At 38.9% G+C, this 19,616-nt stretch overlaps 1 protein-coding gene across 1 annotated transcript in view; it reads left to right on the top strand.

Moving 5' to 3' along the window:
- The window catches only part of PAXBP1 (PAX3 and PAX7 binding protein 1), a 34,050-nt gene that overhangs the window by 6,239 nt on the left and 8,195 nt on the right, over positions 1–19,616 (top strand). The window contains exons 3-15 of the mRNA XM_047874365.1: positions 167–343; positions 1,730–1,951; positions 2,497–2,600; positions 3,580–3,797; positions 4,310–4,499; positions 8,453–8,576; positions 11,842–11,941; positions 12,029–12,144; positions 13,955–14,154; positions 15,228–15,372; positions 16,065–16,186; positions 16,980–17,056; positions 17,539–17,605. Coding sequence (XP_047730321.1) covers positions 167–343; positions 1,730–1,951; positions 2,497–2,600; positions 3,580–3,797; positions 4,310–4,499; positions 8,453–8,576; positions 11,842–11,941; positions 12,029–12,144; positions 13,955–14,154; positions 15,228–15,372; positions 16,065–16,186; positions 16,980–17,056; positions 17,539–17,605 — 1,862 coding nt within the window. The remainder of the gene's footprint in view (positions 1–166; positions 344–1,729; positions 1,952–2,496; positions 2,601–3,579; positions 3,798–4,309; positions 4,500–8,452; positions 8,577–11,841; positions 11,942–12,028; positions 12,145–13,954; positions 14,155–15,227; positions 15,373–16,064; positions 16,187–16,979; positions 17,057–17,538; positions 17,606–19,616) is intronic.

Genomic DNA, 19,616 nt, shown 5'->3' with positions numbered 1-19,616 from the left:
TATTTCACAGTTAATGCCTGTTGTTGGATATTTCATTTTCATACAATCAGTGGGTTTTTTAATAAACAATTAAAACCGTTCAAAGTGAGCCTATAAACGAATAAAAAGTGCCTTCTCAATTTACACGTTTTATTTAAAATTTTAATTACTTTTCTCAAAAATGTAGGTGAACCACCCTTGGACAAAACAGGACACATTAAGGACACCAGTCAAGAAGACGGAGTTATCATCAGTGAACACGGTGAAGATGAAATGGACATGGAAAGTGAGAAGGAGGAAGAAAAGCCAAAAGCTGGTGGAGCTTTTTCAAATGCTTTATCTTCTTTGAATGTTCTCCGCCCAGGTGTGTGCTTGCAGATACTTCTCAGAAATGAAGGAGGCCCTCAAGAATGGGCCATGTGTAAAGATGGTTAAGGAAGGAGTTAGCTACGTGGTGTTTCTTGTGACATCCCTGTTTGCAGCCAAGGTGTTTCCTTTTGCAAATAAAGTGAGAGAAGTAGAAACTTGCCAGTTTTTCCAAGCTCATTGTCAGGCACTTTTGTTATCCAAAGCCAGTGCGGGACTTCAAGTAAATGGATAAATGGTACTAAAGTTTTGTTTTAAAGTATTTCAGATTAAGACACTAACTTTTTTAGAAGTGTTGCTAAAAGCAAAACTCATTGCAATTAGTTTTATGCCCACACTTTCTTCCTTTTTACTTTTTTGTAGGAAATAGTTGGCAAATCTGTTTCCTGGGCAATAGGATTTTGAGTAAAAAAGTGCTTAGAAAAAATGTCTGGCAGGAGAGGAACAGCTTAGTAAGTTACGGTACATTTACATGATGGGATGTTACATAGCTATTAAAATAACATTAGACAGGTGGCAAGGCGTTAATTTTTACTGGAGGTGAAAGGTCAGGTAGTAGATTATGCTTTATCTGTTTAGTGAATATTGTTAAGCTGTTAAAAATTATGCTTTGCCAAACAACAACATGCAAAAAAACTTAGTGTGTTTTAATATGAAAAAAAACTTAAGTACAGAATTATATATTCAGTATGCCTACAGGTGACCTGGAAACTATATGCAAGAGAAATATACTATAAATCTAATAGTTTTTTAAGGTGAGCTTGTGGGCAACTTTTTAAACTTATCTGCTTTCTATTTTAGTAATAGGGTTTGATTACTTTTGCCTATTTCTTAAAAATGAAAAAAAATTACAGTTAAAGCAAAGCTGTGGTGGTGGATCTTCCCCCCATGCATATTGCCAGTATATGATTTACATATATATGTATATTTAGTGACTTTAGGTTTCCGTTTAAGCTAAATTAAAAAGAAAGCAGTTGGGTTACAGGCACAGTTGGGGAAAGGGGTACCAGCAACTAACGTTAGAACATCACTATGACATGGCTCTCTTGGTGAGGTTATTTTACCCTGCATATTTTCTTTTTATTTTTTTAATTTTTTTTTTTAATGCTTATTTATTTTTGAGAGAGAGCATGAGTGGTGGAGGGGGAGAGAGAGAAAGAGAGAGGGAGACACAGAATCAGAAGCTAGCTCCAGGTTCCGAGCTGTCAGCACAGAGCCCTATGTGGGGCTTGAACTCACAAACTGTGAGATCATGACCTGAGCTGAAGTCAGCGCCTAACTGACAGAGCCATCCAGGTGCCCCATACCCTTTATATTTTCACAAAAATAGAAACTTCATACCCTAATACTGGCATATTTTACAATTCTTACCACTTGTTTCCAGGAGAAATTCCAGATGCAGCTTTTATACATGCTGCAAGGAAAAAGCGTCAAATGGCCCGAGAATTAGGAGATTTCACTCCTCATGACAGCGAGCCTGGGAAAGGCCGCCTTGTTAGAGAAGATGAGAATGATGCCAGTGATGATGAAGATGATGATGAGAAACGTCGCATAGTTTTTTCTGTGAAAGAAAAGTCACAGAGACAAAAAATTGCCGAGGAAATAGGTAACTTGATTTAAATAGTATAGTAAGCCTGTTGCATTGTATTAAATATTCGATACTGTATTCAGATTAAAAGTACCCACATTTCCTCAGCAATATCTAGTGTTTGAGGACCCTTTCTGCTTGGGTACCAGTGTCTTATTGGAATTTTTTGAAAACTGTAGCATGACTCTGATGGCTCATGTTTATTGAGCACGTCCTGTGTGGCCAGTATCGTGTTAAGCACTTTACATGCATACATTTATATAATCAGCCTCGCATTCTTTAGAGGCCTTTACGTTCTGCTCTTCCCTTTGTTGATTTGACGTCAAGCTCACAGAGATTAGGAAACCTTCCTTGGGTGTAACTACTGCGTAATGCCTTCTGCTTCAAGGAATGCTGTGTCTAAGACAAGCAAGGGGTATCAAAGGAGAAGAGATCGTAATCAACATTTTAGTAAAACTGAGTTAATACCGATTGTCTTGCTTAATTTTTGTGAAGTATCAGGATAGCATCTCTTCCCTCCCTGCTTTTCTGGTATTTAATTTTCCCCACTGCTGTGGCTGCAGGCATTGAGGGGAGTGATGATGATGCTCTAGTAACTGGAGAACAAGATGAAGAACTCAGCCGATGGGAGCAGGAGCAGATAAGAAAAGGAATCAATATCCCTCAGGTAAGAACTAAAAGGTTAAACTTCAAAAATAGAAAGTACACAAGAAACCTTTTGTGCCTGTTTTGTGAAATCACAAAGATACTGAATTGAATCTTTGTCGTTCATCCAACTAACACAATGAAGAAAATTACGTGCGGGTACATATATTTGATAAGCTTTTAGAAGAAAGAAACTGTTGTTATCCTTTGCAACTTAACAGAGTGATGGTTTCTTAGACCAGTGTTTCTCCGAGTGATCCTTCAACCAGCAGCATCAGCATCAGCTGGGGGCTTGTTAGAAATGGCAAATGTTCACCCTCTTGAGACCTAGTGAATGAGAAACTGGGTTGGGGGCCCAGCCACCACGCTCGGGTCATCCTGGCGCACGCTGACTTTGAGAACCACTGTTTAGATAAAATCTTTCTTTCCTGTATAGCTTATCGCTTCTGAGTTTAAAAATTATTTTGTGGAAGATGGATTTCTCTTCTCGTAATGTGAAAACTTAATTCAAAAACTTTGATGAAAAATCTCTTCGTCAGTAGTTAAAACAAGTTTTATTAAGTAGTACAGTGGAAGTGATCCATAAATGTAAACTGTTTTTGTTGCCAGTGTTTTGCATGCGTTTGGGTTATGTTAGGAAAATAGGGTACTTAGATGGCAGTTTCTAGTCTCTGCTTGTCTTTATTTTCTCACTGTAGCAAGTCATTTATTCTCTTCCACTGATAACGTGATGGCTTTGGATTATTTTTTTATGTCCCTTCCTACCCAAACTTGTATGATATTCTGTTTTCCCAAAAATTATTAGAAATGAATTCAGTAGTCCCATACGAGTTAGAATGTTCATCCTGCCCTACTTTTACTTGATTTTGAAGAACTTTGCAGTTACTTATTTCAGTTAACATACTGTTTGGAAAATGGTGTATATTTTTGCAGTTTGTGCTTTTTAATCTCAAAGTCATGATTAACTGCTGGTTTTCATATATATCCCATTTCTTTTCTAGGTTCAAGCAAGCCAGCCCACTGAAGTGAATATGTACTACCAGAACACTTACCAGACGATACCTTATGGTTCATCCTATGGCATTCCTTATAGTTACACTGCCTATGGATCATCTGATGCCAAATCTCAAAAAACAGATAATACAGTCCCTTTCAAAACTCCCAGTAATGAGATGACTCCCGTTACTATTGATTTGGTAAAGAAACAGCTTAAAGACAGGTAGGGCAGATCAACTTCTTAAAGACCTGTCCTAGCTTTCAGTTCCCTCAGGCAACATGTAGTCTGGGGTAGCAGATGCAGAATGTCGGCAAAGAAGATTCACTGGCCCATCTTCAAAAGCTAAACAGAAGATGACTTCATACTTTGTTCTGCTCCCTTCTTGGATTACTTCTGTGGAAGCCTCGAAAAGTTATAAAAATGCCACTCCATGATCTTGTTGAAGACAGTTCTGAGTTTGTACCTCTTGGACTCTGAAAAAGTGTAGTCAAGATATGGGGGGAAAAGCGAAACAGATTTTGGTTAGCCCACCAAATAACTTGATGTGAAGTCTGTAAACTGCCTTTTTGTTTTTGCTTTTTTGAGAAAAAAGCCGTGCAGATGAAAAGATGCCACTCCAAGCATTTTTGTATCTTAATAGTGGAACTAAATGCATTATTATAATATTGCAAGAGTCCTGACGGCGTAGACTTTTGGATGTAAATGTGTTATATTTATCCTTTTGTGTTCTTAAGGTTGGACTCCGTGAAAGAACTGCACAAAACGAATCGACAGCAGCATGAGAAACACCTGCAAAGCCGAGTGGACGCCACCAGGGCTATTGAGAGATTAGAAGGGTCTTCTGGGGGTGTTGGTGAACGGTATAAGTTTTTGCAAGAAATGCGAGGGTATGTCCAAGACTTGCTTGAGTGTTTCAGTGAAAAGGTAAGAATGCAAAAATATTAATCTCTTTGACTAAGGCAAAATTAGGGAGGTCTAGACGGCCTTGTGTAGATCATTTCTTGTATTTCTCAGAAAGTATCCACTGAGTTCAACTCTAGAAGTGATGAAAAGCCATGCTTCATTTTCCTCACTTCATTAGCGGCATTCTGTCTTGGGGGCGGCATAATGGCTTTGTTGAAAACAACAACAAAAAAGATAAAGCATATTTAAATAAGGCTTTGGCAAGTCCTCTTTAACACAGTGGTATATTATTGGCCTGCCCTGAATTATTAGAATATAAGGGACTCATCTGATGGAATTTTCTTTGGTATGGTTCCGGTCTACTTTTAACTTTAACTACCTTTTAACTTTTAACTACCTTTAAACTGTTTCCACAAGTAATTCAAAATGTGTATAAAGTTACAAAATTTTATTAGTTTTTTTTTTTTTTTAACTCTAAAAGTTGGTCACCATGGCTGCTGATACTTTTCATCTAAATAAGCCTATGCTTCATCGATTTCAGAAACCATTCATTGGTCATAATTTCTTTGAAGATCTCATTTCTTCCAAGTTCTTTTTTTTTTTTTTTTTTTTTTTAGTATGCCAGTCACTTGGCATAGTTTTTTGCATTTTAGTATACCATTTATTTGCATTTTTAAAATTCACTGCACACAGGATCCCCTTCTCAAACGAACTCTTAGTTGACTTTTCTTTTTTTAAGATAAATATACGTGATGCATTGGTTTATAAGTATTTGTAGACTTTGTGACTTTATCTTTGAAAAAATAAAATACAGTCTTTGAATATCCTGTGTCTCAGCTTTCAAGTGATGCAGGATTAGAGGGCACACTTTTCCCTTTTTCTTAGCTGTGTGGTTTAGCATAGAATCCGTAAGCATAGTACGTTTAAAGGAGTATCTTAAGTTTTTATTGTCTCTGTTGATGACCTCAATCTATGAAAGCCAAAGGTCACCAGAGAATGGCTCTAGACTGTCTTCCTAATGGATCTTAAGGGTTGTAGCCAGTCTGTGGTCAGATGCAGCCCAAGAGCCTTCACCAAGCCTTGTCTGTAGGATTTGTCATGTTCTTGTCTTGCCACCTGATTTCTGAAGAAGCAGCTATAGTCTTAGCTATGATATCCCTTGTGGCAGGTCACTGGCTTAGGGCGACAAGTACGAGGGTGGGAAAGAAACCGGTTTGACGCTGCAGGGGGCTAGAGTCAAGGCAGGAAGTGGACTCAGCTGTCAGCTGGCGGTTGTGTCCTTCCCACCGATAAAGGCCTTTTGAGCCCAGCGGGCATAATGGAAGCTGCTGTCATAACCCTCTGTGACTAGAAGAAGGGTCATTGTCTTTGTAAGTGACGCTTACGCACCATACTTTGTAAGTGACGCTTGTCCCTGTGGAGTTTTTTCTTGAAGTATTGGAACCTTTGCCGTAGAATTTAATTTACTTCAGTAAACTTACATACTTGTAACTGTAGGCTTAACTCCGAAAAGTTGACGGTAATGTGGTAAACTAGATGATCCCATTTTTGCATTAGAGACTACTAGGACGTCTAGTTCATACAGTTTTCAGTCGCTTACTATTTTAAAAATGGTTAGCAGGAGACTTTATTGATTGATTTCAATCACTATGTTCCTAGAGAAGTCGACTTCAGAGTGTGCTTGTATGGTGTCACAGAGTCACTTAGATCAATGTTTTTGGAGAAGATCTTAAGTCTTGTATGTTACTTAAGTCTTGTATGAGCGGGAGAGGGACAGAAAGAGAGGGAGACACGGAATCCAAAGCAGGCTCCAGGCTCCGAGCTGTCAGCCCAGAGCCTGCTGCAGGGCTCGAACCCATGAACTGTGAGATCATGACCTGAGCTGAAGTCGGACACTTTACCGACTGAGACACCCAGGTGCCCCTGTAGTGACTACATTTTCATTAAAACAGAGGCAGATGATCCTTTCTTTGAAGGATGAGTATTTTATTTCATTTTGACATTTTCATATGCGTGGAGTTTTATTAAGAGGTTGCTGCTGAGTTAATGTCATAAATTGTCACCTTGGAAATGTTTAGGAATAAGTAGACACATTTGAATTTCATTTTAGTTATACTATAAAAGTTTGTTTCAGGGTAAAGCCATAGAAAGATAAACATCGGTTTGGTTTTTTTCTGTTTCGTTCTAAAAGTTTAAGTAGTTTGAACTTAGGTTTTTTTAATTATTTGAAAATCATTTTAACTTTCCATCGTTTTGTTTCCCTATAGTCCCCTTCCTTGTGTTCTTCGCCTTAAATTTGGTCTTGAAATCATAATAGTCAAGAACAGTTTTGAGTTTGGAGAGGGTAAAGAAATTGTCATGGTGCATACTCTTGAGACAAATCGATATCGTTAAGAAACCTGAAAGAGCTGAAAACGCGTCTTGAAGTTTTTATTCTCAGAATTTTCTCGGCTTTGTTGAAAAGCACTCTAATGACCTAAACAGAAAAATTGCATTATCGGAATTTTAACTATAAATTGAATAATTAAATGCTGTCGGATGCCACCTGGGGTGTGTCGCTGTCACGCTACGGGAGTGGCGACAGTCTCCGGGACACAAAGCGCACACCTTAGGTGCACAGGCACCTGTGTCTTCCGTCCTGTGTGGGGTGAAGACATAAGGGGGTGGGAAGTGTAAGTCACAGGAATGCAGCACTGACTGCCTTAAAAAAATTACTCGTAAATTTTAAAGATCGAGTCCGCGGGCTCAGTTGTCTAAGATAATCGGTGCAGATCTGGGGACCTTGTTGTCCATGGTGTGGCCTATTTGAGATTAAAATAACTCCATCGGTTTGATCTTTATGGGAGCATTTGCTGCTTTTGCAATGGAATCATGCCAGTGTATAAAAGTGCTTTTATTACAGACATCTTTGAATTCCACCTGCCTTTTTTTTTTATTTTCCATTTGCAGTCTGTTCAGTTCAGGAAGCTGCTGTCACACTTGGTGCCAGTGTTCCCAAACCCTAAATAATGTGTTTTCCATTTGCACTAACCATCAGGAAACTAGAATTTCTGGTTTCCTCAGGTATGTGTAGTGGTCATTAGTGTTTTGTGAAAGTTTCATAGCATTTGGTTATAATGTAAGATATTGATAAAGAGAAAGTTTTGTTTGTTCTTTTTAAGTTAGGTTTCATCCCATAAGTTTTTTGTACTGTGTGTGAACCAAGTGAATGCTTAGCTGTGGATATGAACCTGGAAAAATTCATGGACTTTGTAAACTGATAATTCATGTGAGGAATTTTATTATTTTATGACAAAGTATGGGCAAATACATTTAATAGGAAGAGCTTTCTGACTTTGAGATACTGACTTTAGGTTAGTGAAGGCTAGAAGTTTTATTTGCCTTACTAACGTAAATGGATGCAGTTCGCATTTAAGAACGTGTCGTCAGGCTGCGATGTGTTGTGACATTCCCGTAAGGTACTTGGCGCACATGAGTGGCGGAGCAGTTTAAGCGTCCAGAATTGGGCAGTGCGCAGACCCCCGCTCTTACCTGCTCGTGGAGCCCTGGCGTTTTTTCAGTATTGCATAGCGATAATGGTTTATTTTAAGCTACAAAACTTCTGAGGTAGATGATGCTGCTGAAAATCAAAAATGGACTTTAAAAGACTTGCAAGCACTTTATTCTGAAAGAAAAGCACTACGATTTTGACATTTCTTTACTTGCTCTCTTTACTAATACTGCAGCGTTAAGTTTCCTAACCAAACTTTTACTCCAATAACTAGGCCCCGGACATTGTAGCCCTATGTATGGATTAAAAGAAGAGATGGTTCCTAAACTTCGTAATACTGAATTGCTATTTGTGTCCCATTGGGAGTTCATGATTATTCTGTCCATAGAGGGTACTTTTTCAGAAATCCGGAAATAGAATGGAACCCTCAGATAAGTAAGCAACTGAAGAGTTTGGTGTTACGGAGTGTGTTGTATTTTTACAGGTGCCACTGATTAATGAACTTGAATCAGCAATACATCAGCTGTACAAACAGCGAGCTTCCCGCCTTGTCCAAAGACGACAAGATGATATTAAAGATGAATCTTCGGAGTTTTCAAGCCATTCAAGTCAGTCCATCTTGAAGGTTTTTATTATTCATTAAACAACCTTGTTTACCTAGTGCAGCCTAATTGAAAATTAGAGAGCTTATTAGCTTTTTTTTTTTTTAAACAAACACATTTCCTTACTCTTGTGTCAGGTAGTTCTAAAACTTAACAGCATGTACTTGGATTGTGTTTAAGAAAATACAGCTTCACAAAGGAGCTCAAAACATGCACTGATATTCTATCAATCTTACTCTTCTTTGAACCTATTTTTTCATTCTTTAGAGTATAGAGAAGACATCAGTATTTTATCTTAAAACAACTATCATTTGGCTCCAATTGATCTTTCCCCCCATTTCATCCTGGTCACAACACTGATACAAATGCTGTTGGAAAGATTCTGGGTTCAGGGACTGGGAGATTCTGAAGAGGGGAGAAGGGGTTCTAATTACATAACAGATAATACCACTCCAAGATTAGGGGATTTTTGTACTTCATGCCTCAGAGAAAAGCAAAATTTTTTATTCTCTAGCTTGCCTTTTATAGTGGGTTTTTTAGTAAGTCATTTGATGGCTACAGTTTTTGAAATTTTAATGTAAAAGTTTAGAAATTCAGTTTATATTCTTTTCATTATAATATGTGTTATGAAAAACCAAAATTAATCAGAAAGCTCTTATTAAATAGCTTAGCTGAGGTTCTTTAACCAGATGTGTTAAAGCTTTTAATTCCATATTTCCATTGTGCTCCATATTCTTGGGTACTCTAAGAGGAATTGTCCTAGCGTGGATTTCTTGTAGCTTCTTTTTATCATCTCTTTGTTCCCTACGCCAGCAGTTCTGAACGGAAGTGTGAACCAGAATTACCCGGGGTGTTAATTTAGAATGCAGGTTTCTTGGTCCTATCCCCAGAAGTTTTTGCTAGGTCTTGGATGGTGACCGTATCCTCATGTTGAACAACCACTCCAGGTGATGCAAGTGCGAAGGGCCCTAGTGTCGTTCTTCCTGAAAACAATACCTCGTCATACAGGGGGTCCTCTAAATTAGATGTTGGATCCCTGAGAAAACATCTTGTGTGCGGAATGGGTTTTAGAGCATTGGAGAGAGGTGGTGTTACGGCCCTCAGAGCTTTGACCTTTCTATTTTTGCCACACAAACTTAAATTGGATTATTGCCACATCGGGCACCTAGATGACTAATGCAGCCCTTCCAGATCACTTTTGATCCAGACAGAACCAGATTTCTGGGGCAGATTACAGGTAACCATTAGACCTATGAAGGGAAGTAATTCCTTTTTTAAGTTAAATGGTTCGTATGAGCTGTGCATTTTATCGGATACCTTTTCCTCCCTATAATCTGTTCTTTGTAACTTGGAGCTATTTACTTACATAGAATGAGAAGTAAAGATTAAATGATGTATGTTGATTAGGTTGAGAGTCGAAAAGAAATTGAAAAGTAATGAGAAAGCGAAAAATACTACCTTAGAGGCAAGTATTCATTAATTGTCAAAGGTTTGAGGAAAATTACATAGGACGCTAAAACAAAAATCCCTGCAATTCATCTGTTGAGATTTGCGGACACTTAACCATAGTCACGGCATATAGTTCTTAGAGAAGTGAAGGAGGCTATCACTTGAGTCATCTACTCTCATATCTCCTTTAGTGTCCTATACGATCTACAAATGTAGAGACATTTTAAATATTTGTTACAGTGGTGAATATTCTTGACGGTATTTCTTTAATGAAGGAGACCTCTTGAAGAGAGACGGGAATCATTTCTGTAGTTTGGGACTTTAGCTATTCCCCTTTGGTGTGTGAATTCACGATTGAGGTAGAACAGGGGCATCTTTTCTTGTTTATCGTGTTCATCTTTCTTAACAATTGCTGAACTCTGGACCATGCTTCCTAATATCAGAGCTGTTTTGAAATATGAATGAGTAACCCAGAAAGTCAACTTTTAAAAAGAGTAGGGTCTAAGATAGGATACACTGAAGCAGAGGGCTAACTTGGGGGTTTGTGTTTTCTTTTGCTGCTGTTGGCGGCACATCTCCGATATCAGGGGAAAACAAATTCAAAAGCCTTAAATTGAGGTCTTTTATTTGATGTATGACTTTCCCCGCATCTTATCCCTTAGCTTGTCTGCTTCTGTTACCATCCGTGTTTTACAGAGGATCTTCGTAAAACAAACGTAGAATTGAGGGAACTGTTGCAGATAGATGTTTCCCCCACTCCTTCTACCCCAGGCAGAAGATTAGAGGACTGTTCACTGGAGTAAGAGAATGGGTCCAGAGAAAGAGACACTTAACATCTGGGAGCTCCAACAAGAAAGTTGACTTTCTCCCCAGTGTTCAGATGGAGATGCCTCTGTGAGGTACCTCCCGCCTTTGTCCACAGAACTTCCAGTCTCCTTTCACATCAGGTAGTTAAGGATCAACAGAGAGAGTAACACAAGCAATAGAACCAAAGGGACCGAGGAAACAAAAACAATGCAGGTATCAGAAGAAAATTTAAAATATAATGGATATCCTTCGAGAGATAGTAGGAAGTGCCCTAGAGATGGGAATATTGTAAGAACCATCTCTTAGGAATTAAAAATATGGTAACTGAAATCAATAAATTTAAATTGGAAGGGTGGAAGCTAAACTAGAATATTGCCCTAGAAAGTTAAAAAAAGAGACAGAAAATAGGCAAAAAAAGGAATAATTCTGCTTTGAAAGAGTGTTCGAGAAAGTATGTTAGTCTTGTTCCGATGCGGTTTTCAGTCTACCATGTTGATCCTGCCCTTGTTCTAAAAATTGTAGTAGAGAATGTCTACACAGCAGAATTAGAATAAATAGAATAAATTCTCAAACTCCTGAAACAAAGCTGTTTTCTCATCCTTCCTACCCAGGATTTCTTTTCTGTCATATCATTAGACATGTGATGCTTAATTCCTTCCTTAAAAAAGTAATCTATAATTTTCTCTTTGCACAGGTAATTTTGGTTTTTAATTTATTTGGTCATCATGATAGCGTCAACTAGTTCTATTACTTAGATACAAAAATAGTGATTAAACCCAGTCGTATTTACATAGGGTTGTTGAACTCTCTGTTTATTTTTTCTACTCCTTTTCATGGGAACACAGAATAATACTGAGATTTGCTCTAAACTAGAAAACTGTCTGGTTTACCAGTTACTGCGGAAGCCTGCTGTTGAGATTAGCAAACAGTCTATCATTATGGCTTATTCTGTGCAAACTCTTTCCTCAAGATTGCTGAAGGAAGGCTTTTAATTTTCACTGTTGTTGTTTTACAGATAAAGCTCTGATGGCACCAAATCTCGATTCGTTCGGGCGAGATCGGGCACTGTATCAAGAGCATGCGAAACGTAGGATTGCAGAACGGGAGGCCAGGAGGTAATTCTCAGAATGCTTGCTGTTGGTTCGTTTGCAAAGGGAGGAGTCTCTTGTATGTGGTTTGGGAACTTGCTGTTTGTTATTTAGGACTCGTCGTAGACAAGCCAGAGAGCAGACCGGTAAGATGGCAGATCACCTCGAAGGCCTTTCCAGTGATGACGAAGAAACTTCCACAGATATTACAAACTTCAATCTGGAAAAAGGTTAGACATTTATTTGGAAATGACGTTCTATTGCCAGTTTGGTTTCTACTTAGGTGTGGTTTTTACCACGAGATGATTTGAAGTTTTGTGGCCTCTGCGTTAGAATCAGCCGCTTTTTTCTTAATTGTAAAAACAGGCACCCGTTTTTATTAACTGAATATCGTGATGAATTCTCAAAACTCGTGGTGACACCTTGTCTTGGAGTTTATTTAGTACTTGCATAATAAAACGATATTACTCTCCAGAATTGTAGAATTTTAAGTGACCAAAAAAAAAAACAAAAAAAAGTCAGATTCTAGGATAGCCCTAACGCAGCCTGTCCTGGAGAGGCAGAGCTGGGCAGTAGGACACTCAGCCCTGAAAGAAACTCCTGATTTGGGGAGTCCCGAATAATTTCAACCCAAGGGGAGTGGTTAGTACTGTTATGTGCCAGGCATTTCTAGAAGAATCTTCCTTTCCTGCCATTGGTTGTGGTTATTTGGAATTATGTTGGCTGCAGGCCATTTGGAATTTAGTTAGAGAAGCTTCTTTTTCTCCCACCTTTTTATAGTGAATATGTTTAAACATAGAGAAACTGGAAAGAATAGCACAGTGATCCCATGTGCGTATCACCCGGATTCAACAATTCTTACCAAACCAAGTTTGCCTTAATTCTTTGGGGGTGGGTGGGTGTGTGTGTGTGTGTGTGTGTATTGCTGAACCATTTGAAAATAGCCTACACATCATGATACTTTCCTTTCAACACTTTAGCATGTTTAACTGAAAATTCTTAATATTGTGTTTATTTAGCAACAGCTCCCCCGAAATAAAACTCTTGGGACTGGTTTTGTGGGTGGTTGTGTCTTTTCCAAACTGGGATCCACACGAGATTTCATGCCCTGCATTTGGTTGTTCCATTTTTTTCCCTAGGATTAATGAATGTCCATGAGTACTTTACACATATACACTCCCCTGTTATTTGTTTGTTTAAGACATTAAGTTTTTGAAGAGACCAGGTCACTTACCTTGCAGAATTTCCGACATTTTGTTTCCTCACGGATTTATTTGTTTTTCGATTCACCAAATTTCTATGTAAACTGGCACTTAGGTCTGAAGACTTGATTAGATTCAGGTTAAGCTTTTGTTTTGGCAAGAATACTTCATACAGGATGCTGCTGCGTATTGCAGAATATGAGATGACAGATGTTAGATTGTCCGGCTATTAGTGATGTTAAGATCCATCTTGAGAATTAGGTTGTCACAGTTCGGTCTCACCATTAAAAGATTCCCCTTTCCCAAGTCTTCAGCAGCATCAAATCACTTTCCACCTAAAGATCTAGCATCCATTTTGATACTTGTCCACGTCCGTTCTCACAGTCACCCACAGACCTTGAAAGAAGTGAAAATGATCATTCACTGATTGTGATGCACTTCTGATATTTATACGGTGATTGTGGACTGAAGAGCTTGGAGCAAAGTTTGCACTTCACGCAGTTACTCACGGTTAATCTACTGTAGTAACTGAAATGGGGACTGACTTGTTGGGGGACTGGTGGTATTTAACTAAACTCTAGGAACAGGAAATGGTACATCTGGGAACCGGGAAGCTAAGACTGCCTGCACTCTGGTTTGCAGAACAGACATTTGAAAACTTAAACTTGCGTTCCTCCCTTCTGTTAAATTGCAATTAATAATGATTCCTCTGTTAATGAGCCTGACAGATACTCAGGCTACAAAGAAAATGTGGAAAATACTGAACTCTGAGTTTCCTACCACATTGTAAGTTATGGCTCTCTCTGGTGTTTTTGTTCGTTGTTATTGTTGTCTTTAGATCGCATTTCAAAAGAGTCCAGCAAGGTTTTTGAAGACGTACTTGAAAGTTTCTATTCAATCGACTGCATTAAATCCCAATTTGAAGCATGGCGTTCAAAATACTATCTGTCCTATAAGGATGCTTATATCGGCCTTTGTTTGCCAAAGCTGTTCAACCCCCTCATACGGCTGCAGCTTCTCACTTGGACTCCTCTTGAGGTGAGTGGCTTGTGTCACTGTTAGAAAACAATATAACACCATGCCTGGGTAATTTTAATCTCAAAGATAGAGATGTAAGTTGGAGCAAAATACTTTTCAGGGGAGATAGGGCACAGGGCTATAATACAAATTCAGCTGGGTGTAGAGTCATGGTTTTTTATCTCTATTCCTTCTCAAGAGAGCTGTTTATTACTTTCAAGTTATATACAGTGCTTTTCTTGGTCAACTAAAGTTGCATGTAGTGATACTGGGATGTGAACGTGAATGAACACTAAGAATTTGGTCCTTTGATCCTAGAAAAACTTAGAACCTCATGGGAAAGATTAGTGAGGAGGGTGTGAAATGACCTGAACTAAGTTGGGTGGTAATGGAAAATTGGGAGGATAAGACAAACCGATACGTTTAGGAGGTGGAATCAGTAGGACCCGTTGGCCTGGGATGTACATAAGGGAGGAGACGAGAAGTGCCTATATGTGTTCAGTGGTCCTGTTTAAGAAAGAGTTTTGGAAGTTCCCAGCATGGGGACGGAGGCATGGCATGAATGAGATTGGCTGGGTTGAATGTGTCAACTGTAGGGAAAAGAGGGCTGAGGTTGACACCCTGGAAACTGAAAAAACTGTGAGCTCTGGGAACCAACCATTCAGCTGCCAGCTCCCGGTCGCTCTTCGCCAGACCTTGTGGAGTTTCACCCTGTGCACGTGTCCCTTGGTATACAGCAAAGGCTCAAGGGGACTTGTGTGCGCTCTGGAGTTCTTTTCTGGGTAGCTCCCTCCTCCACCCCATAGCTTCTGGCCACCTCCGCCTCCCTGAACTCTCGTTCTTGCCTCCGCAACTGAGCCAGACTGCTCTGCACCCCCCACCAGGGGCTCACTCATTTGATTCTGTTTTCAGGGGTCATGGTCCTGTACTGCCTGTGGTCCAGTGTCTGAAAATAGATGTTTCATAGATTTTGTTCAGTTTTTAGTTGTTGACGACTGAAGCTTAAATCCCGTTCCTCTTGTTCTTATCATGGCTAGAAGCAGAAAGAGCAACTATTTTAAGTGTTTAGCTTTTTAAATATTGTTTTTTTCTAGGCAAAATGTCGTGACTTTGAAAACATGCTGTGGTTTGAATCTTTGCTGTTTTATGGTTGTGAAGAACGAGAGCAAGAGAAAGATGATGTAGATGTTGCACTGTTGCCTACAATTGTGGAAAAGGTGATTCTTCCTAAACTAACAGGTAGGGATATCTCAATTGAACATTTAAACACATTGGGTTTTCAAATCTGTTTTGAAGAATTTTAACCAGAGTGTGTTTCCTCATAGAAGTAATACTTACAAATAATTACAAATGATAAACAATTACAAATAATTACAACCACCTGGCCCAGAGAAGGCTAAAGGGTGGATGTCTCTTAACCGAGTAGTTGAAGACCCCTTTGGGGTAGGCCTGGCATTGGAGGCAGTAATGGATTCATAGATGAATTTTAGAGAAGCAAAATGAAGCAAACCTGAATATATAGTTTGAGGGCAGGGAATGGGTATGCATTTTCCTGGGAGCAACTTCATTACTTCTATCAATTTCTCAAAAAAAGATTAGGAATCATTGGTATGGGAACCTATTTAAAATACTAAAAATAAGATTCAAGTTTGGTTAGGAATTCTTGATGCCGGGACATCTAGGATTTAGAAGTCCTCCCCTTTATTATTACCGAGCAGCAGAAAATAGAATGAATCTATGCCCTCCCCACATGTGCCTAATCTTCAGGGTTCCCACAGTTAAGAGGACAAAGAAGACTGGGGCTTATTATACTCTAGAGAGAGAAAAAATAAATCAGGGTTGGCGTTTATAAGTTGAAGACTGCTTGACAGCAGATGTAAGTCGGCTGCAATCTACTTCTGTATCTCAACACCTTACTTTTCTCTTAATAGTAATAGCTGAAAATATGTGGGACCCTTTTTCTACAACACAGACTTCAAGAATGGTTGGGATTACCTTAAAATTAATAAACGGATATCCTTCAGTAGTGAATGCAGAAAACAAAAATACACAGGTAATTTAATTCTTTATTACCAGTGGAAGGTTTTTTTCTCCCCTCTCCTTTCCCAAATGGGCAAGAGCTGAGGGAGTGAGTGGTTATGTTCTAAGCCTTGCCAGAAAATCTGATTCCCTCAGGCCATCTGGTCCTTTATGGCCTGAAATGTACAAAATTTGAGATCACAGTTTGTAGCTTTTAAATCCCTCTGGCAAGGTGATGTCATTAGTCCAGGTAGCTTCCCACCTGTGCTCTTCTCTGCTGCTCCTCACTGCCCCACCCCCCACTAATCAAAAAAACTGCATTTTTATAGAAAAAGAAAAATGTAAAACTATTAGGGTGGGTAACAGTTGATGATTAAAATGCTAAAACATAGAGCAGCGTATAAAACCACAAGGTTTTATAGTAGTTTATATAACTAGTTTCCGAACTTCAGATTGCTGCCATCCCTCTGGACATTCTTAGGTGCTGTTTAGACACGGAAGAGGTGCTCTTTATCTTGTTTTCACTGACTTCATTTTGAGAAGAACCAGATTACGTGTCTGATCTTAAATCTTAGTAATATGGTAGACTTGAAGGGTTTGTAGATTTCTAAGTGGCGTCGTTGCTTGGTAGTTGAGGGATAAATGAGGAGTAGGGAGTATTAAAGACCTTAACGCTTGCAGTGAGAAGGGAGAAAACTGGAGAAGACGGTTTACTCGAAATTGAATACTTGATCATATGATTTAGAATATGGCTTGTTTTTATTTCTTAAAATTTAACTTTTATCGTAACCCTTCTTAAAATGTGTGATCTGCTTTTAATTCTTTAGGTGTACCTGAAAGCACTTTTACTAAGAATGAGGAGAACTTTAGATGATGATGTATTCATGCCCTTATATCCCAAAAAGTAAGTAACTCTTAACATTAAGGGTGATGATAATATTGGGGGTGCCTGGCTGGCTAGTGACTAGAGTGTGTGACTCTTAATCTCAGGGTCCTCAGTTTAAGCCCCATGTTGGGCAGGGAGCCTACTTTAAAAACAAAAAAGTTTTAAAAAGATGATCTTCTCCATTATCTTCAGAGAAGGTTTCTTAAATTCTAGAAAAACTAAAGGTAGCTTGAAATATAAACTTTACCTATTTGGTGTAAGCCTGTAGCCCAAAGACACTAGCTCAGTGGAGAAATTGTTCCCTTAAGCAGAATAAAGCAAGTAATGCTTTTTGTTCTCCCTTTCTGCCTAAAATATATTTCCATTTTCTTTTAAACCTATCTTCTGGAATAGTTAGTTGGAAATTTGAAAAGTTAATTCTTTTCACCTATTTTACTTGTAGAAATCTTTTCTAGGAATCAGCACTTACAATGTGTTTACTCATGTTTCTTTTTTCATAGTGTCTTGGAAAATAAAAATTCTGGGCCTTATTTGTTTTTTCAACGACAGTTTTGGTCTTCAGTTAAGGTATGTGCCTCTAGGCTCTCCAGAAGACTTCAGATTTTGTTTGACTCCTATACTTTGAAAAGTAATTTGGTATTTGATTAAGTAACTCTATGGACTTAGATCGATGTCTATATCCAAACTCCATTTTAAATTAGTTTCGTTCCAAAAGTTTATTCGGGTTTCATGTTTACACACGAGAAGATGCATTCTGAGTTCGAAAGCAAGGTCCAAGCCAGCCAGCAAACTGCCTTGCTAAACCACAGTTAATTGATTCAGCAAGGAGAACACCAGTTACTTTCTGAGTTGGGAAAAATAGCACTGAATGTGCTAGAAGTGGAGGCTCGTGGAGCTTTTGTAATCTAGCACAGTTGGTGGTAAATAAGCATTATCTCAGGTGTGATGAATCGTGAAAGGAGAAATTCAAGGAAGTAAGGGAGCATATGACAAGAGGCACAGAAACCTTGACTAGTGAGTCACAGAAGATCCTCCACCACCACTCTGAGGAAGTGGTATTTAGGTTATAGGAGTTGGCACTGAGATGAGAGACCGCACACACTGGGAAAACTGAGAAAAGTCCAAGAGGGCTGGACTTAGGGAGGAGATGAGCTGTCCGGATGATACAGGCACTGTCGTTTACATATAGACATGTATTCACCACCCAGATCAAGATGCGTAACACTCCTACCATCGCCCCAAATCTCCCATGCCCCTTTGTAGTTAACACCATCCCTGCACCATGGCGACCCCTTCCTTTTTCTTGTCCTCTGGTTGTCTTTGTAAGGGTGTCTTATGAATAGAATCTTTATGGAATACTTTTGAGTCTGGCTTCATTCACTTAACAGTGCATTTGAAATTTCTCAGTGTTGTCATGTGTTATTGGCAGATTCTTTTTTTTTGCCAAGTGGTACTCCTTTGTAAGGTGAATATGCCACAAGTTGCTGTATTTTTTTTAAGTTTATTCATCTGTTTTGAGAGAGAGAGAGTGTGTGTGTGTGGGAGGGGCAGAGAGGGAGAGAGAGAGAGGCCTAAGCAGGCTCTGCACTGTCAGCGCAGAGCCCAATGTAGGGCTCGAACCCACAAACTGTGCAATCGTGACCTGAACCAAAACCCAAGAATTGGATGCTTAACTGACTGAATCACTCAGGAGCCCACTGTATTTTTTTAAATCCATTCCCCAGTTGAGGGATACTGGATTATTTCTGGTTTGGAGTGATGATGAATAAAGCTGTAAGCATTTGCATACAGGTTTTTTCTGGATACGTAAGTTTATGTTTCACTTGGGTAAATACCTAGGCAAAGCAGTTTTTTCAGATCGGCGATACGTTAACGTTACGCAGTTACCCCTCCCTCTCGCCACAGACCATGTCAGTTTTGGGTGGTTTTTCTTTGAAGTCATTCTACAAGATGTGTAGTGGTGTCCTTTTAATAGTTTTAATTTGTATTTCTCTAATGCCCGATGGTGTTGAGCAGATTTTCATGTGTTTATTTGCCATTTGTGTATGTTCTCTGGTGAAGCCTCTGTTCAAATCTTTTGCTCATTTTTAAAAGAATGTCTTACTCAGCTTTGAGTTCTGTATTCTGGATACAAATTTTTTATCGGGTGCATGATTTGCAAAGAGTTTTTCTTTCCTAGCGTGTGGCTTGTCTTCATTCTCTTAGCAGTTTTTCAAAGTACAGAAATTCTGTTTTGATTAAGTCCGGGTTACGACCGTTTCCTGAGTGGGTTGTGCTTTGGGTGTCACATCTAAGAAATGTTCACCTAACACAGGACTACAAAGTTTTTCTCCTATTCTTTTCATCTAGATTGTTCTTAGTTTCGGGGTTTACATTTAAGCCTCCGATCCATCTTGAGTTACAGGATGTGGGGCCTGGATTGAAGTTTGTTTGTTCTAGAACTGTTGGTTTGAAAAGGCTTTTCAAAGGCTTTTTCTTTTTTAAATTAAAAAAAATTATTTTAATTCCAGTGTAATTAAATACAGCATTATATTGGTTTCAGGTGTGCAATATAGTGGTTCAGCAATTCTGTATGTTC

Source organism: Prionailurus viverrinus, chromosome C2 (assembly GCF_022837055.1).
Source record: "Prionailurus viverrinus isolate Anna chromosome C2, UM_Priviv_1.0, whole genome shotgun sequence".
Classification (NCBI taxonomy): Eukaryota; Metazoa; Chordata; class Mammalia; order Carnivora; family Felidae; genus Prionailurus; species Prionailurus viverrinus.
Note: the sequence above shows the minus strand (reverse complement) of the source record. Positions and strands in the feature narration are given on the sequence as shown.